This window comes from Carassius carassius, chromosome 10 (genome assembly GCF_963082965.1).
Source record: "Carassius carassius chromosome 10, fCarCar2.1, whole genome shotgun sequence".
Taxonomy (NCBI): domain Eukaryota; kingdom Metazoa; phylum Chordata; class Actinopteri; order Cypriniformes; family Cyprinidae; genus Carassius; species Carassius carassius.
In genome coordinates this window covers 12,842,409-12,864,688 of record NC_081764.1, presented here as the reverse complement: position 1 = coordinate 12,864,688, position 22,280 = coordinate 12,842,409, and the positions used below count along the sequence as shown (strand labels likewise).

The 22,280-nt window shown below is 35.3% G+C and overlaps 1 protein-coding gene and 1 long non-coding RNA gene across 4 annotated transcripts; one reads left to right on the top strand and one right to left on the bottom strand.

Annotated features, from left to right (window-relative positions):
- The first annotated feature begins 2,085 nt into the window (after positions 1-2,085).
- LOC132151294 (leukemia inhibitory factor receptor-like) lies at positions 2,086-14,553 on the top strand. The gene is made up of 15 exons (XM_059559398.1): positions 2,086-2,324; positions 2,418-2,690; positions 3,057-3,174; positions 3,326-3,489; positions 3,661-3,797; positions 4,633-4,789; positions 4,876-4,958; positions 6,227-6,425; positions 6,549-6,737; positions 6,900-6,998; positions 9,022-9,177; positions 11,873-12,049; positions 12,742-12,829; positions 13,025-13,115; positions 13,978-14,553. The coding sequence occupies exons 1-15, from the start codon at positions 2,261-2,263 to the stop codon at positions 14,494-14,496; spliced, it is 2,514 nt and encodes an 837-aa protein (XP_059415381.1). The 5' UTR covers positions 2,086-2,260; the 3' UTR covers positions 14,497-14,553.
- Positions 14,554-15,963: 1,410 nt separating this feature from the next.
- Positions 15,964-18,615, bottom strand: LOC132151293 (uncharacterized). 3 transcript variants are annotated; one of them, XR_009436365.1, is made up of 4 exons: positions 18,349-18,615; positions 17,647-17,712; positions 16,921-17,037; positions 15,964-16,125 (listed from the first exon to the last, which is right to left on the bottom strand). It is a non-coding gene; the product is annotated as an uncharacterized LOC132151293 (long non-coding RNA). The 3 variants fall into 3 exon arrangements; XR_009436367.1 differs by lacking the exon at positions 18,349-18,615 and adding an exon at positions 17,814-17,884; XR_009436366.1 differs by lacking the exon at positions 15,964-16,125 and adding an exon at positions 16,175-16,245.
- Positions 18,616-22,280: the final 3,665 nt, after the last annotated feature.

The following is a 22,280-nucleotide window of genomic DNA, read 5'->3' as shown; positions in this document are numbered from 1 at the left end:
GTGCACAAATGCAGAGTATGGGCCACCACATGTCACATGCATGTCACTTTCATATTCCAAGAGATAGCATTAAATCCTTAAGAGCCGGATTAACTATTACGGAGTACGAAATAATATCTAGAAAATGTTAAGTTAGTTTGACTACTCATAGTTAGAACATTCTGTACAACTATAGTCTATAATTGCTTAAATAATCTAGAATACATTAGGCCTATATAATCTATATATAAACAAATACGTAATTGTTAATTACTTTATTGCAGTTATTTTATCAACCAACTTTGCATGTGTGGATAACACAAAAGACCATTTTACAAAAATAAACATACAAACAATCAAATAAATAAACCTTTTGAGGGAACATATTTTCGTGCACGTCCATTCCCTGGGATCGAACCCATGATAGCATGATTACATATCAGGGTATAACGCAATAATCTACTAACTGAGCTACACGAAACGCAAACCAGAGGGCAAATAAAAGAGTACAAAACATTAATATGAAAACGACCTTTTGGCGATAGGGGCGCAATTGTAGTATATGCTCTGATGGGTCGTATTTCAGGGATTTGGACAAACGACCTATACAAGCGTTGAAGGACAGGTTGCGACATATCAGCGCAGCCAATCGGATTCGATGACCAGAACTACCTGTTGATGACCACGCCCCCTTTCATACTCAAAGACCAAAGTTATGCATTGTTATTATGAGGTCAAAAGACCTCAATTCATTTTATTAAAGAAAGATAAGATGACTCCTGAGATTTCAAAGGTTAGCAACTGTCTAATTAAATACTTTGAAGTGACAAAGAATATGAGTAATTATTTGGGGAGTTTTTGTGTTAAACACTAAAAGTGTGCATATTTTAATATGTCTATTCATGTTCACAAAACAAAAAGTTATTAAGGTAAATTTGTTAAGTTTAGCATGCAAAACAATGAGATATTTTAATGTCTTTCTTTCTTTCCTCCTTTCTTTATTTATTTAAGACTTGTGGTCTGCCTTTGTGGTTTAGACGTGTCAGTTTTTACACAAACTGTAATTGTGGGACTAACAATAACCTCATTGTTTTCTTTTGTTTTGTTCATTTTTCAGTTTCCACACCATTACAGTAAATAACTTGATCTCATGAAGTTTATCATTTTTATTGTTTATTATTATTATTATTATAAATGCCTCTTCTTATTAATCTGTTATTAGTGCATTCTTTGTATTACTCTGTATCTCCGATTCATCTATGTCAGTTGGTTTTCCCCAGAAAAATTTTGAAGATTAAGATGGAAAGTAAGTTTTAAAGAGATCAAAAATCTGGGGCAGGCAGGAAGGCTGTTCTTTGGTGTTATTTTCACACGCAAAGCACATGTGAGAGGGAACGTCTAATTGCATTGTTCCAGAGCCTCACATTTTTAGTTGTCTTTAGTTTGCATAAGTATATTTATGCTATCAACAGAGTTTGTGTGTAAAATGTATGTTTAATGAGAGTCATTGCATCATGCTTCATGAGGAGGTTTTACTGAATTAATGAGTATTGTTCTCTTCCTCCACTGGTTTTCACATCCTCATAACATCAAATGTTCCTTTGTTATGTTAAGTTGTCAGTCCTGTGGATCAAGCTAGTGGACATCTATGATGGAAACAGCAGAGGAGCCCAAACTGAGGAGAAATCACTATTGTAAGTGCATTAGGTTTTCACTTTTTCAGTATATTGAATTAACATGATTCTATAATGCATGACTTTAAAGGTAAAGTTAATGTAACATCAGAATATTTCATTTTATGTATGCTGTACAGTAAAGTAACTGTTTGATAGCAGTTAATGATCGTGATGACTAAAAAGGTGGTTTAAGTTTCAGAGAAGGCACAAATACCACAAATCTAGGTCATTGGCCCTTAAAAGAGCAAGACAACTCTGAGAAAACCAGGCTGACATAAAAAAGATTAGGCTTGTAGCATTCAGTATCACTCATGAGAATGCTGACTAGATCGCAAGCTTATCATTTTCTGTGAACATTCAACCTTGGCAGTTTTTTAATACCTTTAATATACTCATGTGCACATATGTGACCTGTTTTACATCTTTAAAAAGGAATGATGATATGGAAGGCAACCCACTTTTTGTTCTGAATAGGATATATGCTGATTTGCTTCATGCAATGAAAGGACAGGAGAAGAAGCTTAAGGACTAGGCATGAAGCGTGGGAAAAAATATTCTCATTATTCAATGATCAACACTGAGGCCCAGAACAAGAAAGGCATGAAATGGATTTTTTCATCAGAGTCTGGCAGGTGGTCTTTTTTCTCCTTTTCAGCAGCAAATTCTGTGGTGAGTAAAGTCACTGTGATTGCATTTTTATTACATTTGAATATGTTTTATGATCAAGCTTGTAACAGAATAGGGGTTTCTCTCTCTGCTTAGACTGCTACAGAGTCAGTTGTGTTGGAAAGTTGATAGTAGACTCAGATGTCATCCACCTGGGCTCCAACTTGACTGTAGGTTGCCAGTCGAACACTGAGCACTGTGGCAGACACTTTGCCTTAGTCTTCAATGGACAGACCATTTTCGAAACAATTAATTGCTCTGTAATAAAAACACAAATAGTCATCAGTCAGCCCAGTTTTTGGCTACTCTGCAAGGTGAAGGAGGGAGACACTTGGCACACTGTTTGCGGTCAAGACTTCAAGGCTGGCTGTAAGTTCATATGTTATATGTTATGTTCACACGCTCTACACCATAGATGCAATAATATCTCCAATAACTGGCTTATTCAGGCCAAAATATAATTTCATACGACTGAATCAATCTAAATTAATTTAAATGATTTGAAGGGTTAAATATAGCTTAAGGAGTTTAAGAGACAATAGATCACATACATGAAATATAAATATATATGAAAATATATGAATGAAAATTCTGTGACATTTGTGAGATTCACCAACCATTAATTCCCCATATGTTTCTCCTTTGGTTAAAAATGCTAGTTAGTTGTGAATATTCTGAACAACTTCCCAGATTTTGATTACGAATATGCAGTTATTAATCAATTTTCTGCTTTAGACCCTCCAGGTAAACCGAAATTCAGCTGCCTCACATACCAAAATTCAGAGTATGTAAACTGCTCTCTGATGGTCACAACTGAGACATATTTATTTACAAATTTCACAGTGACATTTCAGTAAGTATTTCTTATTCAAGTTGTATTATTTAAACAGTTTGGTTACATAAAGATGGTATTGTACACTTAATCATATAAGAAACCTTTCTCAAATATAGAGTTAAAAATCAAAACAATATTTATGCTTCTTATGTATTTATTCTATGCAAAGTGACAGAACTTCCCAGTTCTTCCAGTATGTGATGAACAAAGATGGTCATGTCTCTATTCCACGATCACTGTTTGTTGAGAACATGACATACAAAGTCCATGTAAGAGGTCACAATGCATTAGGAGAGTCACACTCTACTTTTAACTTCTCGATATGGGACATTGGTAAGAGAATAAACTACACACACTTACTAATTTCTGAAGCACTTTCTCATTTTGATCATATCATGGTCTCTTGATCTTCTTCTTTCACTCAGTAAAAGTGCTATAGAATATATTTTGACATCCCAAGATAAGATTTGTTTAACCTGAATTAAATGTTGATTTAATGTTCAGTGATTCCAGGCACTCCAGAGATAACAAGAGTTGTGTTTGAAAATGGCACTCTTTCTCCTGCAATATACTGGAATACCTCGGAAGATACACTGAAACCAATTTTGAGGTTCAGAGAAGCACATGATGACCAGGACTGGGTGAGAGTCAAATGCCTATTTCTCATATAAAAACATGTAAATAATAGGTATAGTTCATCCAAAAATGTAAATTTGCTGAGAAATTGTTCACCCTCAGGCTATGCAAGATGTAGACAAGTTTTTTTTTTTCATAGGAACAGATTTGGAAAAGTTTAACACTACATAAATTGCTTGCCTATGGATCCTCTGCAGTAAATGGGTGCCGTCAGAATGAGAGTCTAAACAGCTGATAAAATCACAATAGTTCACACAACTTCAGTCGAGCGGTTAATCTCTTGTGAAGACAAAAAGCTTGTTTATGGCTAAAATACGATTTTACGTATTTTGCAGTGAGTCAGTCCTCTCACATCAAAATCTACCGACATATTTGTTTAGAACTGTTTTGGACTGGGTTGGACTGTGTATATTTTTCTACTGATTCAGACAAGACAAGAAAGCAATATTATGGATAAAGGACTCATATTTTAGCCAGAAGCAATGGTTTAAAGTTAAAAATGTCTTAAAGATGGATTTGTTTCTTACAACCATGCAGCTTTTTTCTTCACAATATGTTAATTGATGGACTGGAGCTGTGTCAATTACTTATGGGTTATTGTTATGTTTTTTATCAACTATTTGACCTCAAATTCTGACGGAACCCATTCACTGCAGCAGATACATTGATCAAGTGATGTAATGCTAAATTTCTCCAAATCTGTTCTGATGAAGAAACAAACTCTTCTACATCTTGGATGACCTTGGGGTGAAGCAAATTTTCATTTTTGGATCAACCATTTCTTTGAAAGCAAACCATCCATTAGCTGCCTTAGAGATTTTTGCTATCATATTTGATCAGGGCTTGGGAAGTGTGAAGGAGCTCCTAGATGGATGTATTCTGATGCAGGAAGCCTTAAAACCATTGATACCCTATCAGTTTGAGCTGAGAGTATGCGTTTCTTCAACAAACTGCAGCATGTGGAGTCATCCCTTCAATATAACCAGCCCGGGAATTGGTAATTCCTTTATAGTCAGATTAGGTTAGTCGATGTGTTTTACCTGCATATTATTTTGACAATAATTCAGTTTTAATATGTTCTAGCACCCTCACACAAACTTGATGTGTGGAGAGTCATCAGCAGAACCAGTCCTCATGGACCTGTGAATGTCACAGTGTTGTGGAAGGTAACAGCACCAGCTACTGCACAGATGAATCATAACATGAAATTAGATTGTTGATTTCAAACAAAGGAATAACTGTATATAACATAAATTACTTTCAGGTTTGGGATTGGTGAGGGTTTCTTTATGTCTATAAACAAATATAAGTAATTTATCACTCAAGCAACATTTCTTATTATTATTATCGTGGAAAAGCAGTTTGTGTGTGTGTGTGTGTGTGTGTGTGTGTGCTCTTGTTTTTGTGACATATCAGGAAACAACTCTGTATAATGACATGGGTATGACACAGGTATTACAAGGAGAGGGTGACTTATGAGGACATATGTCCCCATGCATTTTTCAAAACGCTTATAAATCATACAGAATGAGTTTTTTTTTTTTGAGAAAGTTAAAATGCACAAAGTTTCCTGTGAGGGTTAGGGTTAGGTGTAGGGTTGGTGAAGGGCCATAGAACATACAGTTTGTACAGTATAAAAACCATTACGCCTATGGGATGTCCCCACTGTTCACAAAGACAACAAATGTGTGTGTGTGTGTGTGTGTGTGTGTGTGTGTGTGTGTGTGTGTGTGTGTGTGTGTGTGTGTGTGTGGAAACCATGATATTTGTATTTTTAATTAAAAAAGTCAAAAGAACAACATTTTACATTTATTTGAAATATTTAAGTAAAGTAAAAAACATCTTGGCTGTCACTTTGGATCAATTAAATGCATCTTTTTCTGAATAAAAGTATTTATTTCTAGACAAAAATCTTTCTGACCCAAAAAATTTTGAAATTTCATTGACATTATACAGCAGACCATTATATTTAAATATTAGAGTGAAAATTAAAGGGCTTATCCAACCAAACCAAAAATGATCCATTACTTTGAGTTCATAATATGCAAATAGTCATAGCCGGTGCTTAAAAAACAAACAAACATGCAAAGCATGAAATGAAATGAACTAATAGTTATTAAAAAAAAAAAATTATAAAGTTATAAAAATTATATTAAAAAAAAAAAAAAAAAAAAATATATATATATATATATTAACTTTAAACCATAATGAGATGCTCTTTGGGTGGACTATGGCTTTATTTCTCCATCCCACTCAAGAAGCAAGTTTTGTGAACTGGAGCAGTCCAGTTTGAGAATGAATCATTCAGTTCAGTTTGTGAACCACATCAGGCAGCTCATTGAAAGAACTGACTAAAAAGAACAATTTATAATCTCATAGGCCTTTGCCCTCAACATGAACTCGCTTGTTGACTATTTATTACTCCTTCTTACAGCACTATAGACCAGAATATGACAGTGGAGGTTTGTTGTATTACAAGTTATCTTATAAAGAAGAAGGCAAGATCCACGAACTGAATTGCTCAGCTCGTGTCAATCATCAAACTCTTCAGCTGAACACAGCCGCGGTTAATGTCAGTGCTGTGACAGAAGCTGGTGCCTCCCCGCCTGCTCCTGTAAGCTTGACATATACAGGTGAGAAACTGTTTATTTATTGAGTTATGTAGAACTCACAGAAAGAGGTAGTATTCTTTTAAAAGCCATCTACACGAGTCTACACAGAAATGTTATATTTGTTGCCGTGTATGTGTGTCACAGGTAAACCAGCCCCCATGATAACACATTTAGGTTCAGCAGCAGGGGGCAGTGTGCTTCTAGCATGGGATGTGTCTCAGTACAGTGAGGAGCTGAAGGGCATTCTGGGTTTTGTTGTGCAGTGGCAACAGAGCCCAGTGCACTTAGAATGGAAGAGATTAGGAAAAGATTATAATTGTACGTTTCTAGAAGGTAAGGGTTTTGCTAATGATCTTAACATCTAAGGTTGAAAATAATTAAAATGGTTAAAAACTAGTATAATATGTTTTGTAGATTAATGTAGTTCATATAATAATAGTCGTTATTCAAGTTTCATCATAAAATCCTTAAACAATTCTGAACTTGTTCTTCCAGGAATGCGAGCCGGAGTCCTGTATAACATTTCATTATATACTGAAGAAGCCAGTGGAGTTTCAGACCCTGCATTTGTTCAGGTTTATGCAAAGGAAGAGAGTAAGTACATGATTACTATATTTGCAGTTTTTCTCTCTTTCTTTCAACGTCTGTGTGAGCTTTATGTTGTTGCTTATGTTATTATTATTATTATTATTGCTGGGAAACTACTGACAAAAGCACACCTGTTCGGGGTTTGTGTAAAGAATTTAGTAGGTGAGATCATTCTTACTCAAATGTAATACTAGTAATAACTTAAACTTAATACAGTCATATTTTAAGTCTCTTTTGCTCACCTATATGCACTTATTAGATTTTTTTAATGATACTTTTATTTATTATTATTATTTATTTAAATTTTTGTGTGTGTGTGTGTGTGTGTGTGTGTGTGTGTGTGTGTGTGTGAATAGAAAGTTCCGAATAATAGCATTTATTTGAACATTTTTTTTTATTTTGTACTATATTATTACAGTTACTAAAGAAATTTTAGGCATTATTTCAAAACATTAGGCTAAATTTAAAAAAAGGGATACAAGAACCCTGCTCTCCCTCTAAATTGCTACAAGAGGGCGGTGACAGTGAATTTGTAAAAAAATAAGTCAGTTAATGAGTTTATTAAATACAGTAGCATTTATATATGGAATGCCAGAGCTGCCAATTTTAAAAATAAATAAATACATAAATAAATATACAAATAAATGTAAATAAGAATAAATAAATACATAAATATACATAGAAAAGCAAAAAAAACGAAAATAAATAATTATTTATACATTTATTTCCATATTTATGTATATATTTATTTTTTTCCATATTAATTTATTTATTCTTTTATTAATTTATACATTTATTAATTTCTCCATTTATTTATTTATACATTTATTTATTTTTACATTTATTTATTTATACATTTATTTATTTATTCATTTATTTCTTCCTACATTTCTTCCTGCGTAGGGTAATGAGGAGGGCGTGGTTTACCTCAGACATAGCAATCGAGCTCAGAGTAAGCGAAGGCGAAGGGTTGAGGCCACAGTGACGCCTCTTGTGTGGCGAAATACAATTAGTATATCTCACTGACGTACAGAGATTTGTAAAATAAAATTCCACAACTTTTTCAAAACGTTTTTAGGCCTGGAAATTGTTGTTTTAAAATTGCATGGCATTTCCATGTTATTCATGAACATACAGACCCTAAAAGCAACTGATGCATGCAGTCAATCACTTAAACTGCTGACCAATGTGATTGCGTGAGTGCTCCGTCACCTCTCCCTCCTGTAATCACATGCATCCGGCATCCGTTACCCCGCTTTGTTCCGGGACCTCGCAATTTACAAATTAAGCACTGCAGAGTCCCTGTTTCATGTTTGTTAGCCCAGGACATTTTACAAATCCAGACCAAACGATGTTCTACGGCCATGTCCGGAATAAAGAGTAGCCTATCCATGTCACACAGTAAGATTTAGGATTTTGAACATATACCTCGCAGTCACAGACCGTATCAGCGTCAGTGAGATATACTAATTGTATTTCGCCACACAATAGGCATCACTGTGGCCTCAACCCTTCGCCTTCGCTTACTCTGAGCTCGATTGCTATGTCTGAGGTAAACCACGCCCTCCTCATTACCCTACGCAGGAAGAAATGTAGGAAGAAATAAATGAAGAAATAAATAAATGTATAAATAAATAAATGTATAAATAAATACATGTAAAAATAAATAAATGTATAAATAAATAAATGTAGAAATTAATAAATGTATAAATAAATAAAATAATAAATAAATAAATATGGAAACAAATAAATATATACATAAATATGGAAATAAATGTATAAATAATTATTTATTTTCATTTTTTTGCTTTTCTATGTATATTTATTTATATATTTATGTATTTAGTTATTCTTATTTACATTTATTTGTATATTTATTTATGTATTTATTTATTTTTAAAATTGGCAGCTTTGGCATTCCATATTTATAAAGGTTACATTTTGGTTTTAATTATTTAAAAAAAAAAATCCTGCTCAGAGATTGAAGTGTCACTTAATCTCTCAATCCACTCTGTTGTTTCTCTTTCAGAGCCTCAAGCTGGTCCAGATGTATCTATTACCACTATAGGGGAAAACCTGATTTTGATCCGATGGGAAGAGCTCAACCAAGAAAAACAAAGGGGATTTATCAGAAACTACACCATTTACTCCCAGAGACATGTTGACAAGAGACTTCTTCAGAACCGTGAGTAAACAGCTGTGTGATGGGCTGTGGTTTGTGTAAGTGTGAATGAGGGCAGGAGTCACATGGTTTATACATACGAATCAGAACTTTTGTTTGTTCGTTAACACTGTCTAAATATATAAAAAAAGAGATTTTTTTTTCACAACAACTCTGGCGTCTTAAACCTCACTCCACAAGTAATGCAGTGCACCTCTGTGCATTTAGCAGAGTGGAAAGACTTTACCTGTCTTTGGTTTGAGACTCATCACAGTCACACCCACAGTTTGACAGCAGGGTTTTCCACCATTTACTGAAAGAGTTCACATCCTCTTCCAGTAACCCAACTCCTCTACACTTCTACACCACTGGTCTAAAACTGATGTTCTGTGTGTTGCTGAACTGTGACTGCAAACAACTAATGGTTTTGTAAGCAACTGACATGGGACTGACACTTTTAAAACGTTTTATATCTTGTTGCGTTAATGGATTATACAAAATCAATATGCATGCTTATAAAAAATACATTTTATAAAAGAAAATCTTTACCAGCGTAAGCCTAAGCTGCTGGTTTTAGCTGGACTTCCAGCCTGGCAAAGCTTGTTATTAACTGGTTTAGCTGGGAGGCCAGCTGATCTACTACTCACCTGCTGAAAAGTGCCCAAAAAAGCCCTATAAAGCCTACAGACCAGCTCAAATCAGCTTTTCCTTTCTTTTCTTTTTTTTTTCATACCCTGATGCAACAAAATATGAAACTGAGTGTGAAACAAGCTTCACCGGCATCTTAAATAACCAGCAAGCCATCTGACCAGTATAGGGTCTGTGAAATTGGTTAAAGTCTCACCTACCATAGCTGCATTTAATTGATCAAAAATACAGTACAATTAATAACTATTATTTAATAACTGTTATATATTTTACTATAATTTAAAATGTAATTTATTAATGTAATGGGAAAGTAGTTTTTTTAGCAGCCATTACTCCGGTCTTCACTGTCACATGATAATTCAGAAATCATTCTAATATGTTGATTTGGTGCTCAAGAAAATTATTATTATTGGAAAAAAAAGATGTCACTCTCAGAGGGACAGGCCCACATGTCAGATTGAACTGAAAGTGAAAACTATTCACAGATGGGGTTCACATGTTTAAGACTGTAGCAGGTGACTTTCAATTTCTAATGTTATAATATACTTGTAGTCGCACAAAATTATTTAGGGCTGCAACTAACGATTATTTTAATCATCAGTTAGTTGGCCGATTATGTTTTTGATTAATCAGATTAAACCCCCTTTTGTTTTTTGTTTTGTTTTTTTTACTGACAAAAACCCACTATTCCACATTCTGCCCAATGTCCTTAAAACAAATGTGCCAACTGAATGCTATGAAAACATACAGTCCTTAACAATTTATTAGACCACCTGTTATAAGACAAAACACACATATTTTAGGAATCTGTCAAAAAAGTTATAATAATGGTATTGTAATTTTTGGACAAATAACAAACTGAAAAAACTAAATAGTATTTATTCACATAATAACAAAAATGGGCTGCTTTGCCTTTGATAACAGCTCACATGCTTGCTGCATTGTTTATGTACTTTTTGACTAATTGGGTCAAAAAGTAATTTGTGGGGAAGTTGTGTCCTAATGGTTTAAGAGTTTGACTCCTAACCCAAAGGTTGTGGGTTTGAGTCTCGGGACGGCAATACCACGACTGAGGTGCCCTTGAGCAGGGAGCCGCAGCATAAATGACTGTTACTTAAGAGCAGTAGTGGCACAAACCTTACAAAATTGGTTAAAAACCTTACATGAATGTGTTTTAATAAATTCGTTAATCACTGTAGCCTACATGGTGAATATAGTTTAAATCTGTAGATCAAAAACGATAAAGATAATAAAGACGAACAAAATCACAGTAATGCCTTTACAGTTCCTACTCTCATAAATTACTCGCACTGCATGTTGACTTTTAAAACTAAATATAAATGTTAAACAACTGATATGTCAGCACATTTAATGTTTTTGCGCTAAATATTGTCTCCCTCGCCTCTCTGTGTAACGCGCATGTGTTAAAATGATTAATTATCAATGAATACGTTAGTGGCCATTCAGATGTCTTGTACAATCCTGCTGGACATCAATGTATTCTCGTATTTTCTAGATTCTCACTCAAATCTCTTGAGGCCCTCTGTTTTCTGTCATTTTGTGTCTTTAAAGTTACAGCTCCGGCTAACGCGACTGAGACTCAGCAGCTATTCTTAACATGTGGCTTCAGGGCATGACAGGAAGTAGACAGCGGAAAGCATGTGGCTGTGTGCAAATGTTTCGGTCTCCAACATAAGCTACTCTAACCAAGCTGTTAAACAGACGTCAGTAACTAAAAAATGTCTGTTATTATCCAGTGGCATAACAGTGTTTTAAAAAAATGCAGAACAGACAGAAAAAGTACATAACAGTTTTGCCAGTGTTAAATATCTCCACCCTACTGAACAGTTACATGAGCATTTTAACTTTCATGTTTCATTCTACAGAGTTACTGAAAGATCTTTGAACGTTAACCATAAAACCTGTTTCAAAGACAAACTGTCAGTCAGCTAACCAGTCATTGCTATAGTAGAGTGTGAGTGATGCAAAACAATGCTTAATTATCTTCTGCAGAAAGAAACATCCTGGAAGAAACCCTCTTCATCTCCTCATGTTCTGTGCTCTCTTGCAGAAACTGTACCTTATGCATTTCCTAGATCTTTGAGTTGGGAGCTGCAAGGCCAACAGGAGTGTTATGATATCCTGGTCTCTGCATGGAATTCTGCTGGTGAAGGGCCGAAAGGACAACCTGCCACTTGCTGTTGTCCCAGCAAACTACCACACCAAACTGATTCATACAAGACAACAGGTGCCTTTCCTTATGAAATAGATGAGAAAGATCAAAGATCTTTGAAATAAAGGAGTGTTGGATTATGTATAGGAACTCAACTAAACTAAAAATCACATTAGTTCGACCACAATCAATTACAAACATGAATATTTCTAGAAGGCTTCTGCAGAAGTGATTATTACGTGGGTTAGAAGTGTTTGTAAGTACAATAGTTGACGAAAGGATGTGCAGATAAGAAGTTGCTATATCAAAAAAATAGAAATCTGACATCTTCATTTATTCATCCTTATGTCTGTACTGTACACATGTACACCTTTATTTTGTCTGTGGAACTCAAAAGAAGATTTTTTTGAAGACTTGAGATGCAAAACAGTACTGGACAACATTGACTTTCACTGTATGGACAAAATACCCTGAGACATTTTTCAGCATTTTTGTGTGTTTTACTGATGAAAGAACTGTCCCTTCTGTCCCTTTAAGAGAATCAGCATGAGGTTCAGTGCACATTCAGACTACAATATTACCAATTTTCTAGGGTGAGGGTTAGAATGGCATACTGTGCGTATAAAAGACACTGAATAATACTCATGCATTATTCATAGAGTATGCGCTTATGAAGTAATTTCAAAAATATTAGGAACAGTTCATGCAGATTTGTTCATACAATTGAATGTCATTTGTGTATCCTAAAGTGCTTAATGTGATTCTAGGTGGAATGATAGCTGGAATTTGTTTGGCTGCTGCTGTTCCTATGGTGATCCTGGCCAACCTGATGTACATGAAATGTGTGCGGCAGAGGTGACGTGCTGAACTAGGGCGTTTTGATTTAACTAAGTGTTTGAACTTTCATTTGTGCAAGTAGTTTCACAATGTGGCTCATGTCTGCGTTGTTTCATAATGTTACAGTCACAGTCCATGTGAACAGTGTGTAAGTTGTGTGTGTGTGTGTAACTGTTATTATATTTCTCAAAAAAAAAAAAACTCTCTTTACAGAATGATGAAAATGTGCATGTCCATCGGAGTCTCTTGGATTTTCGAAAATCTACCTAAATTTGATAACAGCTATGCTATAAAACTACTAAAGGTAATAATGTTTATTTATACATTCATACATTTTATTTAAATGTAATGATCATGTTGCAATATTATGAGTTTGGAGGCCTTCTTTAAAACAAACACAACACAAGTAATTTTGTGATGTGGGTTTAGTTAGTAGCTCATTAGCCTGGATGGGGTAATTCAAAGGTTCAAATAGAAGTACTCTATTTTCACTCTTCTGAAGCATACTGAACTTGAGGAGGTCACAGAACCTCGACATAACAGCTAGGTGTCTGCTGGCATCAGTTGTATTATAAGCAGCATTCACAAATCCACTGCACAAGAATACTGACTCTGTATCCTGTTTGGCATGTGGACAGATGACCTGAAAATGAAACCTTTCAAAAATACAAAACATGTCATATTTTTTAGAAAATTTTCCACCAGAATTCCCCCCACTATGAAGCACAGTAGCAAAAATGTCATGCTTATACATGGCCTCAGTATCGGTCAACAATTAAACGAATAAACTGAACTTTGATTATACGAAACTGTAAAATAAGATTTAACACAATAACAAGGTTCTGAAGAGGTTCTCAACCTTTCTGATGCCTTGTACCACATTTCTACCTGTTATGAGATTTGGTTGCTAAATCTATTAGATGTTGTCAATATTTAACTAACTGGTGTGCAGCATGCTTTTAATTGGAAAGATGGTTGTAAAAATAGTTAAGAAAAGAGTGAAAAAAGCAGATCACACATCCTAAAGCTATCACCGACTTACACAAAAGGCATTTTCTACCAATTTGTATCAATTATGATACAATATTGCACCTGTTATTGCAAAAATAATGTTAGAGGTTGACATTGTTTTCCTATTGCATCTACATACTTTTTTTTATTCTCAGGATGACAGCTATGGCCCTTGGGGAGCTCTTCCTGGAGACAGCGATCCTCCCTTAACTCCCGTTGAGGAAGTCAGTCTGTCTTTGGAGAGGCAAGACTCTTATCCAACGGTGCTTCATGTCACAGAAATGCCAACAACAGACCAGTTTTGCATTGATTCTCCTTATAAACCTCAGCTATTGACAGCTTCACAGAGAAATGAAGACTTCTCTGAGATAACAGAGGAAGAGCTAAAAGAGGAGGACCAATTCCCTTTGTTGGTGTCTCCATCACATCATGACTTCAGCTGGGATTTACCCTGTATTCCCGTGATACATGGACGTCTTAATAGCTTCTTAGCTATGGATGGAGCGCTAGGATCTTTGGGCATTCTTGAAGACCTTCTCGCTCCCCCTCAGACAGTCTCCAGTAAGGATGGAGAAGTAGAAGAGAATGAGAGGGTTGTGGAAACAGAAGTAAATCAGAGCACTTTCACAAGTCAAACTGTACTACCCATACTCCCCACAAAGGCTTTGTCATAGTTTTTCATTTCCAGAATAGGGTTAGGCACATTTTTAACAAATATCATGTGGCAAGATTACTTCACTTTAAAAATGGCTGGGTTAAAAATAACCCAATTGTTAACCCAGCGCTGGATAAATATTGGACTGAACACGTGCTGGGTTAAAGTAACCCAGCATGCTGGTTTATACATTTTAACCCAATATGCTGGGTTATTGAGAAAACCCAAGATATAGTCATTTTTACCATTTGTGTGTTTGCATTTTTGTGGTGCTGGGTTATTCTCATAATTTCACTTTTGCTTAACAAAGCAATCATGGATTAATAAATAATGAAGAATACAGGTTATTTAGACTGTTAAAAAATATTTTTAATGCCATCTGACATTCATAAATTTATTTTTGAATTAAAAAAAAAAATTGTTTCCAGCAAATGCAAAAATCACAGAAATATAGTTGCAATAAATAAGAAAATTATTCCTGAATGACCTGTGTCTAACTGTTTAACTATTACACTTTGCATGTTTAGCTATTTAAATACACAGTGAAATGACATTGAAAATTAAAAGTGTTTACATTTAAATGTAAAATAATTTAAAGATGTCCTAAAATTTATATCAAGTATATAAAGACTCCTATGTAGGTAGATGTGCACTGCTTAGGGTAGTTCAACGTATTGTTCACCCAAAAATGAAAATTTGGTCATTTATTACTCACCTTCATGTCGTTACAAACCCCTAAGACCTTCGTTCATCTTCAGAACACAAGTTAAGATATTTTCAATGAAATCCGAGAGCTTTCAGACCAGGGTGAATAATTATTAATTTTCATTTTTAGGTGAACTATTGTCAAGCACTTAGAAAGGTTTGAAGCAAAGATCTCCACCTGAGAGCAGTGTACTCTGCTATAGAGCCTGTCTATGGAAGGACCATTTTCAAAAGGAATTGCAAATTGTATTTTCAACTGTGTTTACCACATGTGACAAATTGTGACATAATCCAAACACAATTGCAAATCTTGAACTAAAACACTGTTTCAAAAACACTGAACAAAAATTACTGTTTCTGTTTTCATGAATGCACGGTGACTGCCAAATTTCAAATGGAAAACCAAAGTCTGTTTGCAGCTGTATTTTCCATGTATTATGAGTAGTAAGCCTGTCATATTGAAAAAATACAGCATCATAGCATAGTGTGTAATAATGCAAAGGGACAACAGTAAACACTCAGTTTTCAGTTAAAGTCAGTTCATCATTGATTCAGTGATATATCGTCCCTCTGTGCAATCAAGTCGATTATATCACTTGATATTAATTGTCCCCAACTAAGCAAGCCAGAGGCAACAGCAGCAAGGAACCGAAACTCCATCGGTGACAGAATGGAGAAAAAAAACCTTGTGAGAAACCAGGCTCAGTTGGGGGGCCAGTTCTCCTCTGACCAGACGAAACCAGTAGTTCAATTCCAGGCTGCAGCAAAGTCAGATTGTGGTCTTGTCCTGGTGGTCGTCTGAGACAGGGTCTTTACAGGGGATCTGTATCTGGGGCTCTAGTTGTCCTGGTCTCCGCTGTCTTTCAGGGATGTAGAGGTCCTTTCTAGATGCTGATCCACCATCTGGTCTGGATACGTACTGGATCCGGGTGACTGCAGTGACCTCGGAATAAGAGAGAAACAGACTAATGTTAGCGTAGATGCATCATAAGAACAAGTACATGAGGTGTTATTAATTACCATGTCTGTTTATTCACTGTGTCGCACATGTTACCTGCCAAAACTGGAATCGCAATTACTTTAGCATCTGAATTTCCAATGCCTCACATGGAAAGCTGTCAATTTTTGTCAGAGGTGGGACCATACTATGGAGAGTGTTTGTATTGGGAGGTGACGTCACTCAAAGAAAACTGTGCCAAAATGTTTTAACAATGGAGGTAAAGGCACTACTAAAGGCAGCTGCCACTCCGAGAGATGCGTGTTAAAGAACAGACAGTGCAACCCGGATCTCCCCATATTCTTGGCACCTTACACAATAAATATGTCATTTTTACCCCAAATTCAGCTACTATCCCCTGATAACAGTTAGAGCCACATGGTACTATTGGTCAGTATTCACCATTGACCAAATGCTTTTCATCTGAGGAATAAAATATAGGGTAAGATGCAAATAGGTAAATAAGAGTAGAGCTGCAATGTTGTTTTGCTGACGTGCATCAGAGTGCAAACAGTGAGAGATTTGGGGTAAAAACTACAAAATATCTCCCAATACAAACACGCCCCACAGTATAGTCCCACCCTTGACACAAATTGACAGCTTTCTGTGTAAGGCATTTGAAATTTAAATGCTTTTCAATTGCGTTTGGACTATGTCACAATGTATGCGTTCACATGTGGAAAAATGCAATAAACTATATAATTTGGAATTCCTTTTTAAAATTGTCCAGAATATCCTTACCTGTTCATTGATTATGATCGATGCCTGAGAGATCTGCTGGCATTTTTAAATCGCCATGACAATTGGATGGGGTTTTATGGACTCTTCTCGGTTAAGGAATTCCATGTTTGTTCCAACCTATAAAATAAAGTAAACAAAATACAGATTGTTTTAATAACGGTGATTCAGTTCAATTAACTGTGTGAAGTTCATCATGAAATTGAGTCCATCATGATTATGAGTAAAATTCACCTATGACTAGGTCTACAGAAGCGGAATATGCTTTAGTGATTGGCTGGAAGGTGTGCTTTTAAACGGTGTAATCAATAGGATGTTCCAGTCATTATAAATCACAGTTTTATGTTAATATGCTGGCTATATCAAACACACATGAACAGTCACTGGCACAGATAAGGGAGATCATACTGCATGCGCGTACACAGACATTTCTATGACAAGTCACGCAGGTACTGGGTTACTCCGCAGCGTTAAATTAGTCCATATATAAACACTTCTAGGTGTACCAAAGTGATGAGGACAAGTCAAAAACACGAATTGGAAAATGGGTAACGTTATATGATGTTTACACTCATAAATTATGTACATTCTGAACACAAAGTTACAAAGTGCAGCTTTAACTATAGCACGAAACAAAAATATATGTGTGTTTAAGTTACGTGAGGGTTAACGTTAGTTCATTGTTACAGACAAACAATTATGTAAAATATAAAATAAACATGAACTTACCGTTAGACGCCTCAATAAGACTGCACTCGGTGAGTTTTTCTCTCACAAATGTATCCATGTGCTATTCTGACAGGAAAAAAACAACATTTTGAATTATGACTTACCAAAAACCTTTATTTACGTAAGTAATGTAAAAAGACTTTATAAACCACAAATCATCAAATCACCTCACTAACGCGGCCTACGTCACTCGCTGTGCGTGCGCGCACTTTGAAATGCCCTGAGACGTCGATTCTTTTCCGGGAATCACTTGTTCGAGAATTGCGGTTCTTTTAGACCCGCGGTCTGACTATATTGTACGTAATTTGTATGATTTACATGTCGTTATGGACAACTGCAGGCGTTTACATTAGAGCAGAAAGTCGTATTCACTTTGAACTCATTTGTCTCACTTAACCTTAAATGTTAAATTCGCTTTTCAGTGTCAGAAACGACCTTTTCCTCTGTTTTCACAGATATTCGCATATTTCAGCCATCCGTCACTATCTGAAACTTAATAAAACTGTATTAATCTGTCGTCTCAGATACCTTAACACGATTATGAGAGTAACGTAGGTTGGCCTTTCGATGTAAACGGTTCATCATTTAACGTAAATAATATTGGCCTGTAAGTTAGAAGTGTAACAGTATTGTTGTCGCAAAAAAAAGTTATAATTCTGCCAATTTAAAATAATTATTAATGAAAACATTAAATAAACTTACCTTAAAACTGTTGAAAGCCGTGTCTTTGCCCCGTTGTTCTTCCAAAATGACAGTTGGGGAGCGATTTAAACATCTTCAAGGCGCGTTAAATAACCCAGGGCTGGCCTGAAGCAACCCAGCGATGCAGCCCAGCAGGTTTATACCAACACCTGGTAAATTGAAACTACCCAAAAGTGTTTAAAAATAAATAAAATAACCCAACAAAATGACCCAACAGACTCAGCCCAGCATTTTGGGTTAAAAAATAACCCAGCCGTTTTTAGAGTGTTCTGAACTATATGTGCATGGTGTGTTTTGGCCATAAACACAAGCATATAGAGGATCTTATATGATATTATCTTGTACATAAAGCATTAAGGTTGTTTTTGTTGGTGTTTTTTTTTTCACAGATATGATATTTTCTCTGTATTGTCCACATTTAGTCAGATACATCTAAATCACATGTTGGTTTCCGCTCACTCTGTGGATAGTATCTAAAGTAAATTGTCCTGTATGTTGCCGATCAATTTATTCATAGTAACGTCTTCCTCTTGAATACTGTTTTGGTACAAAAGAAAAGATACATGACTGACCCACTGCACTTTTTTGGCTTAATTGCACTGAATGTGCACTTGTAGTATACTTCAAATCTATCTATATATGTGTGTGTGTGTGTGTGTGTGTGTGTGTGTGTGTGTGACCCTGGACCACAAAACCAGTCTTAAGTCACTGGGGTATATTTTTAGCAATAGCCTAAAAAACATTGTATGGGTCAAAATTATCGATTTTTCTTTTATGTCATAAATCATTAGGATATTAAGTAAAGATCATGTTCCATGAAGATATTTTGTAAATTTCCTACCGTAAATATATCAAAACATAATTTTTGATTAGTAATATGCATTGCTAAGAACTTAAAAGGCAATTTACTCAGTATTTGATTTTTTTGCACCCTCAGATTACATATTTTTAAATAGTTGTGTCTCTGCCAAATATTGTCCGATCCTACCAAACCATAAATCAAGGGAAAGCTTATTTATTCTTTATACTTTGGGATGATGTGTAAATCTCAATTTCGAGAAATTGACCCTTATGACTGGTTTTGTTGTCCAGGGTCACACACACTCATGCACATACACACACATACACACACATACACACACACACACACACACACACATACTTGCAAATAATATAATATTAACTAAATAAAAAGCCATGGTCTGTAGTATTTGCGATACTAGTCTCACCTAGCATAATCACAAATATAAAGCATATTTTTTGCACAACTTTTGAAAAATCCTGTTAAGATTATTCTTGTCCTTACAGTATCTTGTTATATCTATGTTATATGGGGCTTAACGTGTTGAAAAAGACGTTTACCTTACCTATCAAGAAGAATTTCTGTAAGTTCATCATCTCAATGTAAAGTAGTCAATGAATAATAAACTTGGTTAAAAGAATATATTTTGACAAAAAAAAAGTTTGAGTGTACTTAAACACATTCATGATTATGTTTAATACACTTAAATACAGTTAAAATAAGTAAAATTAAAAAGTGCATTAAATGACCTACTTAAGTGGGTCAAAAAGCACTCTTATATTCAACTAATTGCATTAAATATAAATTTAAACTATTATACCATTTTATTTAATTGTAATTAACATGCAATCAAGAGTCAGAAAACCTTACATTCATATCACACTTAAGTATATTCTTTTAAAGTACATTATTTCAGTAAAAATATGTTAAAGTTTGAAAGTTCATCAGATCAGATATGAATTCTGAAGACAACTAATTTATTTAACAAAGGTTTGAAAATATGTAAAGAAAATGTAATAATCTGAGGCAAACAAAAAGATGAGAGACTTATACGTGTGTGTGTGTGTGTGTGTGTGTGTGTGTGTGTGTGTGTGTGAATGTCCTCATAAAACACGAAAATCCAACGTGTGTATATATGACATTCTGCTCATATATATACACAGTGGGTATAGAAAAGAATCATCCTTTAAAATTATCACATTTTGTTGCTTTGCAGCCTGAAATGAAGACGGAAACAGTTTTTGTTTTATCCAGCTGTATTTACTTAATGCAACTTATAAGATCCAAGTGAAAGATATAACACCAACATGTCAGCAGTCTTCAAGTCATTCCACAGCTTTTCAATGGAGTTTAAGTCTAGGCTCTGACTAGACATGCAAGGAAATTTACTTTTTTCTCCTTTAACCACTGTGTGCTCTGTTTTGCTGTGTGCTTTGGCTCATTGTCATGTATCCACTGACAACTTTCTGGCAGAGGGTAGTAGATTTCCTTCAAGAATTTGACATTTTTTCCCCATTTTCCCCCAGAGAAACATCCCCAGAACAAGATATTTCCACCTCCATGCTTTAGGAATGCTATTATAGATGGTGAGCTGTATTGTATTTCCCCCAGACAAATCATTTGGTGTTGAGGCCAAATAATTCAATGTTAATTGCATCTGCAAAACTCAGTCGTGACTGCATGTGGCCTTTCTTGAGAAGTGACGTTTTTATTGCAACCCTGCATACAAGCCACATTTATGGAGAATTTGTGATATTGTTCTCACATGCACACAATGACCACTCATTTTCTAAAATTCCCACAGCTGCTTAAGAGTTGATATAGCCTCTCTGACCAGTTTCCTCCTGGTTCATTCATAGTTTGGAGAGACGTCCTGATCCAGGGAGGGTCTGCGTTGTACCAAATACTTTCGACTTCTTAATAATAGACTTCACTGTGCTTCTAGGCATTGATAAAGCCTTTTTGTTTTATTTTCTTTTTTTTGCATCCATCTCCTGACTTGTGCCTGTCCACAACTTTATCCCAGAGATCTTTTGACAGTGCCTTGCCACCCATAGTTTAGGTCTTTTCATGCTGAACTATAATCAAAATTATACAGCAGATCACAGATGAAAGTGAAAAGGCTTTGTGGGCCATTGAGAAGGTGGTTAGCTACATCTGATTGATTGTACAAGTCATTTTTAGGAAGGGGGTGATTATTTTTCCAACAAAATGATTCTAGTTTTTTATTTATTTATTTTGCTGACATGTTGGTGATATATTTTACTTTGATGTTATAAGTTGCACTGAGTAAATACAGCAAGATAAAACAAAAACTGTTTTCATCTTCATTTCAGGCTCATGGTCGCAAAGGACTTCCTGAATGTATGCTGGGCCACTAAATATAGATTTCAGGAGAAAAAAAATGGCACGATATTTTAAAGGAACTACAACCCGAATTCCGGAAAAGTTGGGACGTTTTTTAAATTTTAATAAAATGAAAACTAAAGGAATTTCAAATCACATGAGCCAATATTTTATTCACAATAGAACATAGATAACGTAGCAAATGTTTAAACAGAAATTTTACACTTTTATCCACTTAATTAGCTCATTTAAAATTTAATGCCTGCTACAGGTCTCAAAAAAGTTGGCACGGGGGCAACAAATGGCTAAAAAAGCAAGCAGTTTTGAAAAGATTCAGCTGGGAGAACATCTAGTGATTAATTAAGTTAATTGATATCAGGTCTGTAACATGATTAGCTATAAAAGCTTTGTCTTAGAGAAGCAGAGTCTCTGAGAAGTAAAGATGGGCAGAGGCTCTCCAATCTGTGAAAAAAATTGTGGAAAACTTTAAAAACAATGTTCCTCAACGTCAAATTGCAAAGGCTTTGCAAATCTCATCATCTACAGTGCATAACATCATCAAAAGATTCAGAGAAACTGGAGAAATCTCTGTGCGTAAGGGACAAGGCCGGAGACCTTTATTGGATGCCCGTGGTCTTCGGGGCTCTCAGACGACACTGCATCACTCATCGGCATGATTGTGTCAATGACATTACTAAATGGGCCCAGGAATACTTTCAGAAACCACTGTCGGTAAACACAATCCGCCGTGCCATCAGCAGATGCCAACTAAAGCTCTATCATG